This window comes from Phocoena sinus, chromosome 16, assembly GCF_008692025.1.
Source record: "Phocoena sinus isolate mPhoSin1 chromosome 16, mPhoSin1.pri, whole genome shotgun sequence".
Lineage (NCBI taxonomy): Eukaryota > Metazoa > Chordata > Mammalia > Artiodactyla > Phocoenidae > Phocoena > Phocoena sinus.
Window position 1 is genome coordinate 16,551,367 of NC_045778.1, and position 19,314 is coordinate 16,570,680.

The following is a 19,314-nucleotide window of genomic DNA, read 5'->3' on the forward strand; positions in this document are numbered from 1 at the left end:
TCATTATGAAGTAACCAAATTATTGCATAATGTTAGTGAAACAGGAGAAATCTTTTCAACTCTATACTGTTTCTAAAGAAATCTCTGTTAGAAGATCTGTCTGTGGTCTCTGAAATGTGGTATAGAATGAGTGTTTTAGGTGAACTGACTTGAGGGAATAACTAATAATGGTCGGAAAATAAAGTTCTCTTTGGGTGGTCTGAAATTCAGCAGTGTTTATTTCTTTTCAGCCTCAGCAAGGATATTTTTTTCCAGTGAAGCATATTTTAGCATTTTATGCCCTGGATTTACTTAGTGTGGTTATAATTGAAATCATTAGGCATGTGTAATTTTTCATTTTTTCTTAAAAACAAGCATTAATTGCTTTATAATTCAAAGAATCTGAAATTAAGAGACATTGGAAAGTTGTTTAATCTCTGAAAACTTTGAAAACAACTTTGACAAAATAGACTATGCTGTATGTTATAAATTGCTGTTTGCAGTCCAGAGTTACTTGTTTGAATCTTACATCAATTCAGATCTTAAAATTAAGAAACTGTTACGTAAAAGGCTCCCCCTGTTTTTGCTTTACTAGGCACAGGGGTGCTAGGTCCTGGGAACATGATGATGAACAAGACAATTTCAGTCCCTATTGGTTGTCAGGGTCAAAAAGCAGAGACAGATGTTATACAAACCGTTTCACAGATATGCCACAAAGAGAAAGTAGCATGCACAAAAGTTATATATGACCTTTGGAGAGGGGTAGAGGCAGTGAGGGAAGGCTTTCCTTTGGAAATGAAGAAATTTCATTCATACAAGGCAAATGAATATATAATATGTAAAAAATATTAGTAGTTATATGCTGGATCCAACACACAAGTGCCAGTGATCGCTTATTATTATCCTTTTATATGTCTTCTTTTACTCATCCCTCCCATGAAAGCTTCTTGGGGGTAGGAATGCCTTGACATCTAGGTTTATGACTATTTTATGTCAATGGGTTTTGTTTGTAATAGGCCCTGAGTAATATTTGTCAAATTAATATATCACCTTTTTCTTTCATCGTGCAAGTATCATTTAGTACAGTTATATCTTTTAACACAGGGGTCCCCAACCCCCGGGCAGCAGACCGGTACCGGTCCACGGCCTGTTAGGAACCTGGCCGCACAGCAGGAGGTGAGCGGCAGGTGAGCGACCAAAGCTCCATCTGCCGCTACCCGTCACTCCCCACCGCTGCCCGTTGGTCGCTTTACTGCCTGAACCATCCCCCACCCACCTCCGTGGAAAAATTGCCTTCCACGAAACCGGTCCCTGGCGCCAAAAAGGCTGGGGACCGCTGATTTAACATACATCATTGTTAATATCATTGCTGTCATAATATCACAATGCTCATAGCATAGCAAGAATAACTTATATAGAGATGCAATTTAAGAAAAATGCTTTTTAATTAATATGCCCTAACCACTATTCCATAACTCTCGCAAATCTATAGCAATGAGCCTCCCATCAGAACATGATATTCCCGTATGTAAATAGGCCTGTGCATTGGTCTCAACTTCCGTGATGGAAATCATGAGGATTATTTTACAGTCACAGTTCACTTTTTGTTTGCTTTATTTGTTTGTTCTGGGATCTAAGTCAATTTCATTAAAAATTTTGTCTAAGAATGTTAAATCATAAAAACTTGTTTTGTTGAAAAATGTTCAAAACCCATGAAATGAGGCCTACTTTTCTTTTGGCATCAGGGGTAGGTAAGCGCATACCTATTAAATGGAGCATGGTCTTTTGATAGTAAATTTAGCCTATGAGTACATTCATTTTACAGTATTCACTCAGGCTTAAACTATCCTAATTCCTTGCAGAGAGTAAAGCAAGAACACTATCACATGACTGTCTGGGTTTCCGAAATGCTAAGTCTTTATAAAAGCCTTATGGATTTTGAGTAATACAGCAAATGCTGGCTTGTTAAGTAGGATAATCTGATCCATGCACTATGTAAACCAGAATGTAATTTTAGATACTATGGTTTTATTTATATCACAGTTGACTCCATAATTTTCAGAAGAACTTGCCTAATTACAGGAGTACATTTTCTTAGAAAATAAATTCATTTTGATATTTAAATGATTTTAACATTCTATTTGAATAATCTTTTATTTATAAATATTTTATTTTTAATTAAAACATTCATCACATTTCTCTAGTAATGAAACATATAGTGGGTAAAGTGTCCCAAAATTGATAAGTGATTGCCATTTCATTGTGACCACTTCAAAAGAACTTTATTACCAAATACTTCGGGAAAATGGAAATTATATTCTTGCTTATAAGTTAGCCCAGGTCACTAATTCTTTAAATAAATATTTTTGAGCATTTATTTTGTACCAGGTACTGTAGTAGGCATTAAGTGTACTCCTGGGAAAGAAAACAAAGTAGGCAGAATAGACCATTGAACAACTTTTTTCATGTAGTCTTCCCACCGACTTTTATGCATTTTATTTTTTGGATATCTTGGCCTACCACTCAGAATATAATGACTTTAAACTTTATGCATATTTCTAACAAGCTTATTTATCTGATTCCTTGGCCTACTGAAAGTAGCAGGGGATTGCCTTAAGTCACATATACTGACAATACAAATGATAACAAATTCACCCAGATAGAAGCCACACTTGCCAAAGGATCACAATAGTAATTTGAAATAGTATTTCTCTGACTCTGCCCCAGTCTGCTGCATGAGAGTATCAATCTTGCCTATCCTCCAGTTTCTTCCCCAATACTTCTGAGAGTCCCCTGGGGATATCTCAGCCAGAGTTTCTTAAAAGGAAAGTCCTCTTCTCCATTTCCACATCACTGTGGTTGTAGCACCCATCACTGCCAACCAGGGCATTAGCTATGTCACAGATGGCAGCCAATGGCACTGTGACCAATGTCCACCTAGTTCTGGAACCGTGGCTACTATGGCCTTGCTCTCTCGCTCTCCATAGAGACTAGAGGATAGCCTTTTATATTAGGGTAGGCTAAGCTGCTATAATTACAAAATGTGGGAAAAAAATGCAACGGCCGAGGGAATACAGAAATGTTTTCCTCTCTCACACGACAGTCCAGGTTAGTGTTGACTTCAGCAAGAAATGCTTCTCAAGCAACCGTGTAAGAACTAGGGCCCTGCCCATCTTGAACAAATAGATTCCAAGGTTGCTCTGCCCCCTGCCCTCCCAGCCACAGGAAGGGAGAGAGCCTGTGGGGGAGACCCAGCCCTACTCAAAAGCCTCAGCTAAGATTCTGTCGGTGAGAACAGGACACGTGGCCCTTCCTCCCTCAGAAGTTAGACTGAGAAGCACGGCCCTGGCTGGGCCACTCCCCAGCCGCCACTCCGTTATTCTGTCTTTTTATGGACAGCAAGCTGTCACCTCCACACCTGTCTTGTTTCACCACCCTAGACCTTTCTTTGCAGCCCCCTAGCTCTGACACCCAGTGCAGTGGAGAGCATCCTTGGTCACATAACCTCTTCCATCTCTACACTAGGCAGGTCTTTTTCCATCCATATAGACAACTTGTAAAAACCTTTACTACTCTTTTCAAGTCCACTGTCCTTCCCACCCATCCCCAGCCTTAAAATATGACCTGCCCTCCTACTGCAGAGTAAAGATAGAGGTCCTCAACTATGAACCACTTCAGCCCTCTTCCCAACATGGCCACCCTTCTTTTCTTTTCCTTCTATCCCAGAGGAATATGCATCCCTGTTTCTTTTTATTTTTTAAACATTTATTTATTTATTTGGTTGGTTGGTTGCGTCAGGTCTTAGTTGTGGCACGTGGGCTTCTTAGTTGTGGCATGTGAACGCCTAGTTGCGGCATGCATGTGGGATCTAGTTCCCTGACCAGGGATCAAACCTGGGTCCCCTGCATTGGGAGTGTGGAGTCTTACCCACTGTGCCACCAGGGAAGTCCCCCTGCTTCTTTCTTGATCCCACTCTTCTTTCTAATATTATTCTTGTCTGTCTCATTCAAGATCTTGTTCCATTAAGTATTCCTGCTTTCTCATAATTTGAATCTCATTATCTTTCCAGTAAAATGTTCAGTCCTTGAGGCTGTACACACGCTTTCCTTTTGCCTCCTGCTATTTTTTATTTCCCCTTTTTTTTTTCTTTTTAAACCAGGTCTCTTAAAAGACTCCTCTATATTTAATTGTCATGTCTTTACCTCTTGTCTACTGTCCAGCCTTTTGTAGTCCTGACGTAAAGGAGCACACTAAGCTCTGTGCAGCCCCATATTCATGCAACAATTCATATGTTTATGAATTGCAGGCGCAGAGGATTTAGTAGTGAAAAAAATGTAGTAGTGAAAAAAATGAAAGTCTTTGTCCTCTTGGAGTTTACATTCTAGTGAGGAAAGGCAGGAAAAAAAATTGAATATTTGTTAGATGTGTCTATGATATGTGATATGTGCTAAAGAGAAAAATAAGTCATGATAAGGGAGTTAGAACGACATTGTTATTTTAAACAAGTGGTCAGGAAAGGCCTCTTGGATAAATATTTGAGCAGAGACCTGAAGCAAGTGAGAAACTGAGGGAAGAGCATTTCAACAAGGAAATAGCATGTACTAAGGCCCTGAGGCAGGAACATTACTGTACACAGGAAGGACAGTAAAGGGCCAATGTGACTGGAGCAGAACAAGGGAAGGAGGAAGAGGAGAAGATGAGGCCAGAGAGGCAGCTGAGGTGCCAGATCCACAGGGCCTTGTAGGCTGAGGTAAGAATCGTGAGGGGGGTCATCAGAGGGGTTTGAGCAAAGGAATGACCTGCTCGTTAAGGAGACACTCAGTGATGTGTGCAAAAGACCCGAAAAAGCAGAGCGATCAGTTAGGACGCTATAGGGATAATCCAGACAGGAGATGATGGTCATGTGCCCTGGGGAGGTGTCTGTGGAAGGGGTGAGAAATGACTTTGATTCCTGATATGTTTCCAAGAGCAGACAGGCTGAATAGCGCTGGGACCTACCACCTGCCCCTCCAGGGGAGTTTCTTCCCCACGCTCCACCTTGCTCTGCCTCACTTGGGGCCCAGGAGGCCGATCCTTACAGGCTGCATTATGTCTGACTTCCCTTTGGGTTTGGCTCATGAGAGGCTCCTGCAGAAGATCAGATGGCAGGGTGAGCGTGCAGTCGGAGTACTGGTCTCCCTGCCACCGCAGGTTGGCTGTGACTGTCTACCTGAGGCTACAGCTCTCCCCTACGGTTACCCTGTCTGGATCCCATGAAACCCTTCCCTGTCCTCCCTTCTTCACACCAAGGGGATAACGTCAGTTCCTGCTGTCTCTAGCTCAAGGGTGAACTACTATCCTTTGTTGGTTTTCCTGAACCTCACCCACAACTTTATAAATAGTCCCTTTAATAAGCTTTCCTCAAACTTGTTCTCTTGACTCATACTGGGAACTAGGGTATCTAATGTAGTAAAAACAGAAGAACATTTTTAAAATCACTGTTATTTACCTGTTTTTCTCCCCAGTAAAATGTTAACTCCTTGAGGACAGAAGCTGTTATATTCCTGTTTCTATTCCCATGATGTGAAGTAGGTAGGGTTTGCTACAGTTGTGTCAATGAGTGTTATATATAATGAGCCCACCTGAGTCCTTAGGAATAGTCTAAATTATGTTTGATATGAAAGATTAATCAAAAGTAGGATGTGTGTGTGTGTCCATCTTAGTGCTTATAGGTATAAGCTCCACCTTGCTGGATAATTCAATTCCCTGGAATCAAAGAGAATTTTAAGAAAAAGCTGAGTAGCTTTCTTACTACTCATTGTTCTCATGAAGATATCTAAACAACAGTTTTGTCGATTTTACCAATTGTTTCTGAACTGGAAAGAAATAATACTTGTTCCCACTATCTTAAGAACATCAATTTTTTTTTCCAGTAATTTTAAAGGTAGATTGTGGTTTATTACAGTTACCTTTTAAGTTACAGTCTTTTATTTGCATAACATTTTAATGACACTTATTTCTATTATATTTGGTTATATACAGTCATAAGATTATCAGTGTGATTGTTTTCCTACTAGTTTTTTGTTTTAGTATTGCATTTTGTTATTGATGTTTTCTGTCGATCTAAAGAATATTTTATCTCCACATATTTATAATTCTAATTTTGTGACTTGCTCTTTTTTCTTTCTTCCTTCCTTCCTACCTTCCCTCCCTCCCTCCCTCCTTCCCTTCCCTCCCTCCCTCCCTCCTTCCTTCCTTCCTTCCTTTCTTCCTTCCTTCTTTTCTTTCTCTCCTTGACTTCTTTCTGTTATTTCCTTTGGGCTAGACCTTAAACAGTAGGCTGAGCAGCCTTGAGGTATAGTTTTAATGAAAGCTTTGCTGAGTAATCATTTGGTATAAAATCCCAACCATTAACAGAAAAAAGAAAGCAATATCTTTTCAAGGTTAACTTTCTTTGTGCTTGTTCCTGTGAATAACACACACTCATTGAATTCATTTAATTATTACCTCAACTCAACTATATTTAAGGTCCATCTTTCTAATGAGGACAACAAAAAAAATCCATAAGTTTATGAGAGCAGATTGTCAAAGAATATATTCATTAAAGATAAATTAGAACCATGGAGTTTTGCTTATATAAAATTGTAGCCGATACCTCAGGGAAATGTCTAGGAATACCCTATTGAGTATATAGTTTGTTGTTTTTTAACTAAAAAGATAGAGCCTTCTTTTTCTTCTTTTCTCCCTTTTTTAATTTTTGGCATTATTGCATGTTCTCACAACCTAAATAAATTTTTTCTTTTTAGAGATAAACATTATATACGTGAAAGTACTTATTTATTTGATGGGGTTTTAAATGAATTTGAAAACTGAATTAACACTTGACTTTACTGAAGCCAGGGTGCTTTTGAAACCTGTGGGACTGTAGCAGCTCTAGTCTATTTGAGAAGTAGTCTTTCAGGGAGTATCACCAAACATTAGGTATCTGTGCAGTTCCTTTCACCTCTGCTCAACCCTATTAACAGGTAAATTATGACTATTTGTGGGTTGTTGTTTTTTGGGGTTTTTTTGTTTGTTTGTTTGTTTTTGCGGTACGCGGGTCTCTCACTAATGTGGCCTCTCCCTTTGCGGAGCACAGGCTCCAGACGCGCAGGCTCAGCGGCCATGGCTCACGGGCGCGGCCGCTCCGTGGCATGTGGGGTCTTCCCGGACAGGGGCACGAACCCGTGTCCCCTGCATCGGCAGGCGGACTCTCAACCACTGCGCCACCAGGGAAGCCTTGTGGGGTATTTTTTATTGTTGTTATCCATTTGGAAGATCACAACCATAATGACGGTTGTGAAACAGTAAAATAATGAAAAATAACAAGCGTTGACTTAAATCATTTATTTTTCTGAAAGTTTCCTAAAGTTCCTATGAGAGAGACCATTTAACTCAAGCCACCACTTTCCCAGGAAAGAAGGTGGTAAAGTTTACACTGAAATCCCCAGGCTGAGTATCGGAGAGGGAAGAGAGAGCTGAAAAGATTGGTCTGATGGCAGCTGCTTGTTTGAAAATCTGCCTGGTTCAGGCTTCAAAGTAGACTGTGCCCTCCTGCGCCCATTTCCCAGCTTGGCGACCTTGCACAACGTGCTTACTTTGGCCCTCAGTAAAATGAGAGGAGTTTGCCAGGTTACTTATTTTCGAACTCTGCCCCATGGAGCAATAGGGTTTCTTGGAGTTTCCTCAAGAGTCCGACGGTGGGTAGAATGGGAGGACCAACCAGAGCTGGTTTTTTTGTAATTGTTTTACAATTTTTTTCAATAAAGGCTTATGTAGTTCAAAAAACTTGATCGCCACCAGGGTCCCTTCTAGCTCAGTGAAAGTGCGTTGTTTTGTTTGCAGGGGCTTTTTTTCTTCATTTCTTTTTGAGGGGATAACCTTGTGAATACAATTGAATGGTAAGAGTACTAAATTACTGTTTGATTTGGAAAAGCTAAATGAACGAACTCATGTGAGAGCCTCACTTTCCTTTAAATAGAAAGGGGCGGGGAGAAAAAACACATAGGATTTTAGCCCTGGAAGAAAATCCCCATATTGGGACAAAAGCTTGGAACTGGGCTGGCAGCAGTGAGGGATTTAAGATAACTTATGAAAAGTGAAAAACTAAAGAGAATATTTGGTCTAACTTTCTTTTTTAATTTGAGATGATAATCTTATAAATCAATTTCGTTGTATTTTAGATAGAGATAACGTGCCCTACTATTTGCTTCAGGCAGTTTTCTAAGCTCTTGGGTAAATTATTACGCATATGTCACAACACATTGCTTCAAAAGTTTTTCTTGGCTATTATTAATTGATTTCTCCATGAACATAGAAAACTGTTAAAGCTACCTGAGTTATAGTTCCTTATTGTTTATGGAATACCAAACAAGCATCTGTATTAAAACTAAATAGGTCAATTTTCTAGCTAATTATAGAGACCTAATTTTTGTTTTTTTGTCATCTTATTGGGATGAGAACAAGGGAAGTAGTGGTTATTCTTGGACCTCGCATTCAGCAATTCCTCACATTTCTTTCTGTACGTGGCAAAATTGGTTAATAGCACCAATTCCAGAGTCGGGCAGCTTGACTAAGTCATTTTACCTCTCTCTGCCACCGTTTCCTTATAATCATGTAATTGTTTTCTACTTCATAATGTTGTTGTGGGGATAAGTGAATTAATATATGCGATGCACTTAGTACAGTCGCTGGCCTATGGTTGTCATGGTTTTGTGTATTATTGTTAGCCATAGTTTTGTGTATTATTGAGAAAGTGGAGGGTTTTTTTTTTACATCTTTATTGTAGTATAATTGCTTTACAATGTTGTGTTAGTTTCTGCTGTATAACACAGTGAATCAGCTATACGTATACATATATCCCCATATCCCCTCCCTCTTGCGTCTCCCTCCCTCCCACCCTCCCTATCCCACCCCTCTCGGTGGTCACAAAGCACCGAGCTGATCTCCCTGTGCTACGTGGCTGCTTCCCACTAGCTAGCTATTTTACGTTTGGTAGTGTATATATGTCGCTGCTACTCTCTCACTTCGTCCCAGCTTACACTTCCCCCTCCCCGTGTCCTCAAGTCCATTCTCTACGTTTGCATCTTTATTCCTGTCCTGCCCCTAGGTTCTTCAGAACCTTTTTTTTTTTTAGATTCCATATATATGTGTTAGCATACGGTATTTGTTTTTCTCTTTCTGACTTACTTCACTCTGTATGACAGACTCTAGGTCCATCCAGCTCACTACAAATAACTCAATTTTGTTTCTTTTTATGGCTGAGTAATATTCCTTTGTATATATGTACCACATCTTCTTTATCCATTCATCTGTCGATGGACACCTAGGTTGAAAAGCAGATATTTTAACCCTTAAGGAAAATCCAACGTACATGAGAGATGAGAGTCTCTGTGCTTAGGAAGGTGGAAAGGTATATTCTCACTCATTTGTGAGAATGAGTTCAAGATAAAATTAATATGGCAGCATTCCATGAAAAGGATTGGTACAGAGATACCAGAGTCTTGAGGACCTTTTAGGATGCTCTATTCCAGGCAAGAGGTAAAGATGTCCTGAACTACTGTTTTAGTTCTTTCAGGCTGCTATAACAAAAGTACCATAGTCTAGGTGGTTTATAAACAACAGAAATTTATTCTCACAGTTTAAGAGGCTGAGAAGTCCAAGATCAAAGTGCCAGCAGACCCCATGTCTGGTGAGGGCCCACTTCCTGGTTTATGATGGCCATCTTCTTGCTATGTCCTCACATGGTGGAAGAGCAGAGAGAGCTCTCTGGGGTCTCTTTTATAAGGACACCATTCACGTTCATGAGGACACTACCCTCATGACCTAAAAACCTCCCAAAGGCCCCACCTTCTAGTACACATTCAGGGTTAGGATTTCAGCATATGAATTTTGAGGGGACACAAACATTTGGTCTATTGCAACTACTCTTGTGGTATTGGAGTAGAAGGAAAAGGATATGTGAAAGATTACAGGCTTGTATTTAGGGCAAGAGGAAGAAGACACTAACCTTAGACTTGCAAAGTCGGTGACTAGCATTATGGGTGTAACAAACCCAGGATTGTTCTCTGGTTTCCGAATAGTTTCTATATATTGAGAAATAAGGAATGCAAAATTTAAAAGACGAATAAAGATTAAATGTGGTCATATCATACATATACTATATGATTTGTATAATAATTAAATAGCTAGTAATCTTCATAAGGGAGCATGTAGATAAGATCTTTTAAAGAATTTTCCTCCAGTTAAGAAAAATATGTCCTATTTTTTCAATTCTCTCATTTCGGTTCCTACATTATATTGCATCAAAGCCTAGAGATTTGTTATTCTTTGATTCTTATATCCCAAGACTGCTGATGTAGTGATGTGAGGAACTCAGGCATAAAACCTGTTGAGAATTAAACCATCGCCTTCTGCATTTAATCCAACATACTACGTATGATATATGCAGTTTTTCAGAGTTGCAGATAACTTTGGTCTATTATTTCATACATATTTTTATTGTCTTACAGGTTCGATGGATGATGTACTGGATTGTCTTTGCTCTCTATACTGTGACTGAAACAGTAGCAGATCAGACAGTTGCTTGGTAAGTTCTAGTGTTGACAAAAGGCCAGACTATAGACTTGATCAGGTGTCCTGAGTTCTTATCCTGCTCCGGCTGTTAACTGAGTGAATTTGATCAGTCTACCTAATTATCCATTGTATCATTTTCTTCATGTGGGTTCCCCACAAGAACATTACTTTCCTTTTGAAATCCCCCAGGTGAAGGCGGCTCATCCTCCCCACATGCCACTCCCTGCCCATCTCCCACACACCTCCCACTACCTTGGAATAGAGAAAACTTGGTTGTCGTTACCTTTTTTCCACACTGATGACTTCAGACTATTTTTTCTTGATTACTTCCTAAACGACTCCTCTTTTGAATCCCACAGCATCTGGTTTTAGCGCTCCCTCCCCATCCTTAAAAGTCTCATCTACAAACATTCAAACTGGATGATGTCAAATCCACACAGAAACACCCCCCAACACCAGCTCCTTGACTGCTCTATTCCAAACAGCATGGGGCAGAATTAAAGCATGTTTATATCCTCGAGGATTTAACATTTTACTGAGGAGCAGTACTTAATGGAACAACTTGAATCTCCTTGTGCTGTATTTCAGTAGTGTATTTCCATCTATACCTTTCCATCATTTGGAGAAATCCTCCTTTCAAGCTCTTTAAACTTTTACTACCTTGCCACTATCTTCAACCGCCTTTGCTGCACAAACCTTCATCCTAAATTAGCCCAACAATTGCTTTTCTTTGCTTCTTTACCCAGGCTACCAGTTGAGCTGAAAAAAATCAATCAGCTGCTCATATTGGTATCAGTTTGAAAGTCACGATTCCCTTTACTTGCTTTTGGTCAGTGGCTACTTCCATTCCCTCCTGCATCTGTTTCAAACATTTAACTGTTCTCTGCTTAAACTGTCTTTCTGACTTTGCTATTCTCATCATATTCTCATAGCACACTAGGTCACATTGGATTGCTAGGAAAAAACAGGAGTCATCAGACTTAAATGTTCTTAACGACCTGCCTTTATTTTTCAACTTCTCAGTATCTGCATTGATCTTTCTCTTCCTCTGTCCCACAGCTCATTTATTTACCTGTTATGTTTTGGTGTAGGGGTTTGGGGAGGGTTGTTTGTTTGTTTTTAAGTGGCAGAACACAGATTCCAAGCCATACTAGGTCTCTTAAATTTCAATGCTCTCTCTTTAAAGACTTCTATTTTTTTTTTTCCTGATTGCAGATATAGCACATATACACTATTGAAAAGTAAACAACGTAGAAAATGCTTACCACGAGCAATGATAGTCCAGAAACTCCTCTGTAACTGCACTGCAGAGACCCTTTGTAGACTACACAAGAGTCATTCCTCACTGCCCCCTGCCCATCTGTCTCATCAGAAGAGCCCAGATTTTTTTTTTATCATGTATCTTAGTACTTCATGTACCACAAGATGCTGGTCTCCTCATGATGTATTAGTTAACTTTTGCTGTGGCAACAAACAACCCTAAAAGCACAATGGGTTAGAAAAACAAACATTCATTTCTTGCTCAAGCTATATGAGGACAAATGGTTGGCTGCAACTTTACTGGGCTCAGCTCAGTTTTAAGTGTCTTCTTGTTCAAGGACCAAGGCTGAAGAAGCAGCTGTTCTCGTGGCAAAAAGCAAAAGTTGAAAGCAAGAGGTTGGGGGTGTTGAGGTGAGGGAGTCAAAGGGCATTTAAAGCATCTCCTTGCATGTGACATATGTCACACTCACATTCTGTTGCCCAAAGCAGGTCACATGGCTAAAGCCATGGTCATTGCTTGAGGAAGTGTATTCAGCCTACCTAGAAGGCACTGAAAAATCAAGTGGGAAGGGGCATTGATATATTACCCTAATTCCCAGGTTACCACAATGGCAATTCCATTCTCCTTTCAAGTGAACAGTTTAGGTCTGTCAAGTGCTGCGGTTCTGGCCAAATGAAATTGGAGGGGACGTTTTCTGGGAGTCCTAAGGGAAGGAGATGTGTATATGGTGTAACACTGTACACCTGGTACTTATAAAGGTGACTCCTGATGCTTGGAGGTGTGTCCAGGTAATGCCATAACAGCTACGCTCTGCAGACAGGGTGGGTGTACCTTACTATCATAGTTATAAATGCTATTAATGCCCTCTCTGAACTGCCACAGTCAGTTTGGCAGCTTGGCTGTGCTTGTCTAAACGGAGCAATCTTGTACTAGAAGGTGTGAATCACTCCAGGGGTCAGGTTGCTCTGATCTGTATAGTTAATGAGATTTTGTCAATTCAAACATGGTTGTTTCCCTGATCACAACTTTTTACATGTGAAAACTTAACCCAGTGACTGAACTTTGTAAAAAGGTTTTTTTGCAATTTCCTCATGGTCTGTACTTTATTTTCACTGGCGTTTTTTTCTAATTTTTTCTCATTAGGTTCCCCCTGTACTATGAGCTTAAGATTGCTTTTGTCATATGGCTGCTCTCTCCCTATACCAAAGGAGCAAGTTTAATATATAGAAAATTCCTTCATCCACTACTTTCTTCAAAGGAAAGGGTAAGATATACAGATTATTTCCACAAATCACTTATTAGAAATGTGTATCATCACATGCTATATGCTATAAAGTGAGTGAAACTATTATGTTAAGGGGGAGAAGTCCCAGTTTTCAGCTTCTTGATACTCTTTTTAAATAAAATTAATATTTATGGGGGCTTCCCTGGTGGCGCAGTGGTTGAGAGTCCGCCTGCCGATGCAGGGGACACGGGTTCGTGCCCCGGTCTGGGAAGATCCCACATGCCACAGAGCGGCTGGGGTGAGCCATGGCCACTGAGCCTGTGTTCCGCAACGGGGGAGGCCACAACAGTGAGAGGCCTGCGTACCGGGAAAAAAAAAAAAAAAAAAAAATTAATATTTATGGGTTTGATTTTTTTTCTAGGAGATTGATGATTATATTGTACAAGCAAAGGAACGAGGCTATGAGACTATGGTAAACTTTGGGCGGCAAGGTTTAAATTTAGCAGCTACTGCTGCTGTCACTGCAGCAGTGAAGGTAATTTTTTATTTACCTTTTTTTTTAATCCAGTGTCACATTGTCAATGAATAAAGTAGGGTGGCTTTTTACTTCAGATCATTATAAAATTTTGGCACAAATTTACCTTCTGTTTATTTTTGTAATACTAGAAAAAAAACAAGTAGATTATTTTAAAGGCATTTTAACATGTGTTTTCTATAACTTGGATATTTTGAAACTCTTAATTGATCACAAAATGAGAGCTAGTTAGTAAGTAAAACATACTGGAAAATGTCATTTTGTCATAATTTTCCTACTTTATAACCTTAAAATAGTTTTGAGTAAATCACCTTTAGTAAAGATGACCATTCTTTCTTTCTCTGTCTTTGGTGTTTTTTCCCTCTCTCTGTCCATGGCAATATCTTGGTAGGATTTCTGGCTTACTTCTGCACCCATACTTCAACCAGTTTGAGGTAACTGATTATTCAAAATAAGGCATGAAAAATTTCTGTTCTTAAAACTTAAGATTTTACTTAGCCAATTACTAATGTCATGTGTTGTGTTTTGCAAGCCAAATTATCAAAGGAATGAATGCCTTCTGTGAAAATTCGCATTATGGCTTTTGGATTTCTTTGCATGTAGTAATTAGTGTGGTTTATTTTAAATACCATAGCATAATTGGTTTTGGTGTGTAGTGTATGGAAGGAAAATAGGTTTCAGATCCAGAAAGTGCTGAGTGTGACTTTCTAAGTAACCATCAGTGATTGACTTAACTTCTCAACTGGGAGGATGGCGAGGAGGAGAAAATGAGGTGGAAGAGAACTAAAATCCTCATCTGCTGTATATGAAAGTAGAGGTTTTAAAGTGGTTGCCTGCAGGGGGATGGAGAGAAGGGGACCGAGGGCTTCTTGCTTTCTTTTGTTACAAAATTTAGCATCATTTAACTTTACAAATGAAGTACATGTATTTATTTACACCCCAAAGAAGATGCTTTCTGAGTTTTCCATACTTAAAAGCAACATTCACCGTGATTCTATGGCAAAAAATTAACTTTCGACATCAAAAATTGCTTAGAAAATATAGTCATTTTAGAACATTGTTTTAGGAAACATAGAAGCACACAAATCCCATTTGCCCTCTTTACTTTTTTTTTTCTTTATTTGGCTGCATTGGGTCTTCGTTGCTGTGCACGGGCTTTCTCTAGTTGCGGTGGGCGAGCGGGGTCCGCTCTTCTTTGCGGTACGTGGACTTTCTCATCTCGGTGGCTTCTCTTGTAGTGGAGCATGGGCTCTAGGCACACCGGCTTCAGTAGTTGTGGCTTGCAGGCTGTAGTGCGCAGGCTCAGTAGCTGTGGTGCACGGGCCTAGTTGCTGCCCCCACCCCCACCCCGGCATGTGGGATCTTCCTGGACCAGGGTGCAAACCCACATCCCCTGCTTTGGCAGGCGGATTCTTAACCACTGCACCACTAGGGAAGTCCTTGCTCTCTTCACTTTAACACTTAAATATAGTTTATAATCCTGCATACTCTGTGAGACACCTCCCTACATATTGTCACTATTTTGTAGGATATTTATTTTATTTTGACTTACTACTTCCAAACTGTGTGAGGAATCAGAAATCCCAACTAGATTATCTTATCCTGGTTCCCTTCTTATTTATTTTGATTTTATACATACTTTGCTGCCATCAGTATTTAACATCCGATATATTTATTCAACATGTATGTATTTAATGTATTTAACATCTATATGTATGTATGTTTTTTAATATTTATTTATTTATTTATTTAGGCTGCACCCGGTCTTAGTTGCAGCATGTAGGATCTAGTTCCCTGACCAAGGATTGAACCCGGGCCCCCTGCATTGGGAGCCAGAGTCTTACCCATTGGACTTCTAGGGGAGTCCCTATGTATGTATTTAATGACTACCATATGGTAGGTGCTTGGGATGCAGCAATGAACAAAATAGATACAGTCCTTACCCTCACAGGCTACTACTGTCAAGCTGAATGTCTGTATTCACTAACTGAAAATTTTACCTCATCTTTGGTTGCTTAGAGCCTACCCCTTGCCCTCCACTATGAAAATAAGCATTATCTGGTAATTCCCTGGCGGTGCAGTGGTTAGGACTCCACGCTTTCACTGCCGAGGGCCAGGGTTCAATGCCTGGTTGGGGAACTAAGATCCCACAAGCCTCACGGTGCAGACAAAAAAAATAAAATAAAAATAAGCATCGTCTCACAGAAACACTTTGCTGTAGAAAGGCTATAAAAGTAATTCTGTACCTGTGTTTCTCTGGCTTCTTTGTTGTTCAATGTTTGTTTTTATTTATACATTTAACAAATCAAAACCACCTCCCCACTTCAAAGGCAGGAAACAGAGATCATAAAAGTCATCTAAGTTACCACTGCAGAACAATCAAACACACATCCTGTGATTTGAATTCACTTTGGAATGCTCTCTTTTGTTTGTGATCTCGTGATCCTTTTGTTATCAAGCTCACCGTGTGAGGCAACCCTCACCATTCTCCTCATGAGCACAGGAATGTTGGCATCAACCATACTGGATTTTATTCATTAGAAATAGTCATTAAATATGCTGAACACAGCATAATGTTAACACTATTTGCCTCAAGTTTTACTGTGCCTATTTTAAAGCAGGGGAAATTAGTTTCATCTCTGGAGATGTCAAAGAAAGGCAGTGTGATGGAAGAATCACTGAACCAGACACTTCATACCGAAGAGTAAATTGAAGCTGAAATAGGAAATAGGTCAAGTTTAAGGAGAAACTGCAAGAAAGCTAATAGAAAGACTTGAGAATTATTAAACTTTTTTTTTTTTTTTGCAATATATGGTTTGTTAAAAATATCTTTCAGGCTAAAAATATTGGACTCTCAGTGTGACCTTTAAAGATCAGCAGTACCCCTGACTAGTTTCCCCAGGTTGAACCACCTGAGCATGTTAAAGATGAAAATAGGAATCTAATCAGAACATTTATTACACCGTAAAGCAATTTTCTGAAAATGTTACTCAGTTCTGTGACCTCATTACCAGGCATCTGTTACCAAGGTCAGTGTACAAGTTTATTTTGGCTGAGCAAAGCACAAGCATATGAAGGAGCTTCAAGGATTTTACTGAGGATGTTCAACATCCCATAGCTTTCACACGAGAAATGCCGGTGGCTTTTGTACAGATGAGCAACACTCCTGCCGGACGAAGGACAGATGAAGAAAAGTACTTTTAGTCGTATTAACCATCTCTTGGGATTTTCTTTGGCAGCCTCTTCTTGGTGAATTCTTTGGCAGATATTATAAAAAATCTATTATCACAGAAATGAGAGTATTAAAGTTAAAATTTCTGAAACCTTATTGACTGTAAATGATGATGATTAGGTCAAAAATCCTGACATCTTGCTGTCTGTTTTAATGGCTTTCTGTTTGTGAAACGATTTGAGGAGATTCAGCTGCTTAGTATCATCCATTTAAAAAGGGAGCACTTCTTTAGACAATGGAGAAGAAAGATCATATTTTTTTCTCTGCAATCTAGGAAAGCACAATATTATAATGAAAGTTGAATTCTATAGCAGTTGAGTTGTCAGCATTTTTTAGCCCTGATTCTGCCACTAATTAGCAGTGAGATTTGGGGCAGTCATCTGCACTGATCTCTCTAAGTATTTATTTTCTTACCTGTAAAATGCAAGGGTAAAAACTGACTTCTAAAACCCCTTATGCTCTAAAACAATGGTTCTCAACTGGGGGCAGTTTTGCCCTCCAAGGGACATTTGGCAATGTCTGGAGACGTTGTGGGTTGTCACAAGTTAGAGGGGAGTGCTGCCAGTGGCATCTCAGGTAGAGGACAAGGATGCTGCTTAATATCCTACAAGGCACAGGATGGCATCCCACACACACACACAGAATTATCTAGCCCAAAATAGCGTTAGTGCTGAAGTCGAGAAACCCTGCTCTAAAAGTATGATGAGTCAGAAAAGGCTAAAAGAATACATAAATATGTATAGGTAGTTTGGGTGATGGGTTACAAATAATCTTTCTTTTTTATATTTTTCTCTGTTACAAACATTCTTCAATAAATATATATTGCTTTAATCTTAAAACCACTAAAATATATTTTTCACTTAATGCAAATGCAATCAATTCCATTCTAGGCTTGATCAGATTGTGTTAAATGTCCATAGGGAAAAGCCATTTCCCTAAAAACTGGGGACTGACCCTATCTGCAGTTATAATGTAGTATGTCAAAGATCAACAAGAAATAGAGCTTCATGGCTATTCATTATTGAACAGTATCATAAAAATTGTTCCATAAAAGGTTGTTTGTATGCTTGTAAGATTATAAAGCATTGCTGATTATGTTTTTGAATTCTTAATTTAAAAATGTGAAGAGGATAGGTTGAGGTTTTATACAAAGATGCTGATAAGCACGGTAAATTCCCCTTATTTAACACAAAATATAGTAACTTTAATGTAATATATAACCAGGATATGAAGTATTTAAACAAAGGCAGAATCGTTTGGGTATAAAGAAGTTAGAATTAGTCATACATGCAGGGTCCCTTTTCACAGATGCCAACTGTAGACTTGGATACTTGAGCAGACATTCAGATTCTCTAGTGCCCTTGGATATAAGTGAGCTCTGTGTGAGGCCAGCTCGGGAAGCTGCTTCTCAGCTGAAAGATTCTTTCCAGAGCTTGAATGTGTTAGATTTGGTCCCAGCCCTCCCACCCAGTCAGCCCTTACAGTGTTCTTAGTTTCTTAAATGGATGTTCTGGGCTCCAAATTCAAACCCCGAGAACTCAGAGTTACCTGAAGACAGGAACACTTCTGCTAATGATGTGAAATATTCTACAGAATGCTTTTTAATTACTTTGACGTTTGCTTTCTCATCATAATCTTTCTGTTACCTTCTCTTTGATTTTTAGGACTAATTTTAACAGTGTACATACATTTCTGTAGAGAATAAGATCTAAAATACTGGGATATAGAATTACCTTGAGGATGGTAACGCCCTTCCAACTTATTGACTAAGACTGCTCTTTCCACACGTATTTTCCTCCTCAGACTAGAACCTGTCTTCATGGTTTTTTTTTTTTTTTTTTGCGGTACGCGGGCCTCTCAGTGTTGTGGCCCCTCCCGTTGCGGAGCACAGGCTCCGGATGCGCAGGCTCAGCGGCTATGGCTCACGGGTCCAGCCGCTCTGCGCGGACCGGGGGCACGAACCCGTGTCCCCTGCATCGGCAGGCGGACTCTCAACCACTGCGCCACCAGGGAAGCCTTTACAGTGCTCTTTATTTGTTCACGTGGGTTCTATTATATTTACTGTCCAGCGTCCTTTCCTTTCAGCTGGAATGACTTCCTTTAGTATTTGTTATAGGGGAGGGCTGCTAGTGACAAATTCTTAGTTTTTAAAAATCTTTGTCTGAATTTGTTCTTTAAAGGACAGTTTTGCTGGATAGTGAATACACATTTGAAACTTTTTCTCTCAAAACTTTGAATATGTCATCCCAGTGCTTTCTGTCCTCCATGGTTTCTGAAAAGGTATTGTTAATTTAAACAAAATCTCAATATCTTTTGTCTTGTTATTGACAAGTGACTATAATTCCCTGTTTATGCCCTTAAAATGTAGAAACAATTTTTTCTTTTAATTATGGGAGTAAGGGATTTAGATATTGGAAAAATGATCAAGAAATGGATCAGAAATTCTTAAAAAAAAAGAAATTCTTATAGTATACTATGTTACAATTAAA

The 19,314-nt window shown here is 39.4% G+C and overlaps 1 protein-coding gene across 3 annotated transcripts in view; it reads left to right on the forward strand.

Moving 5' to 3' along the window:
* REEP3 (receptor accessory protein 3) overlaps positions 1–19,314 on the forward strand; it is a 100,409-nt gene that overhangs the window by 65,257 nt on the left and 15,838 nt on the right. For 2 of the 3 annotated variants that reach the window (XM_032607640.1, XM_032607642.1), the window contains 3 exons: positions 10,509–10,585; positions 12,977–13,097; positions 13,480–13,593. In XM_032607640.1, the coding sequence (XP_032463531.1) occupies positions 10,509–10,585; positions 12,977–13,097; positions 13,480–13,593 (312 nt within the window). Of the gene's footprint in view, positions 1–10,201; positions 10,209–10,508; positions 10,586–12,976; positions 13,098–13,479; positions 13,594–19,314 lie in introns of all 3 variants that reach the window. The other variant, XM_032607641.1, reaches the window with a different exon arrangement.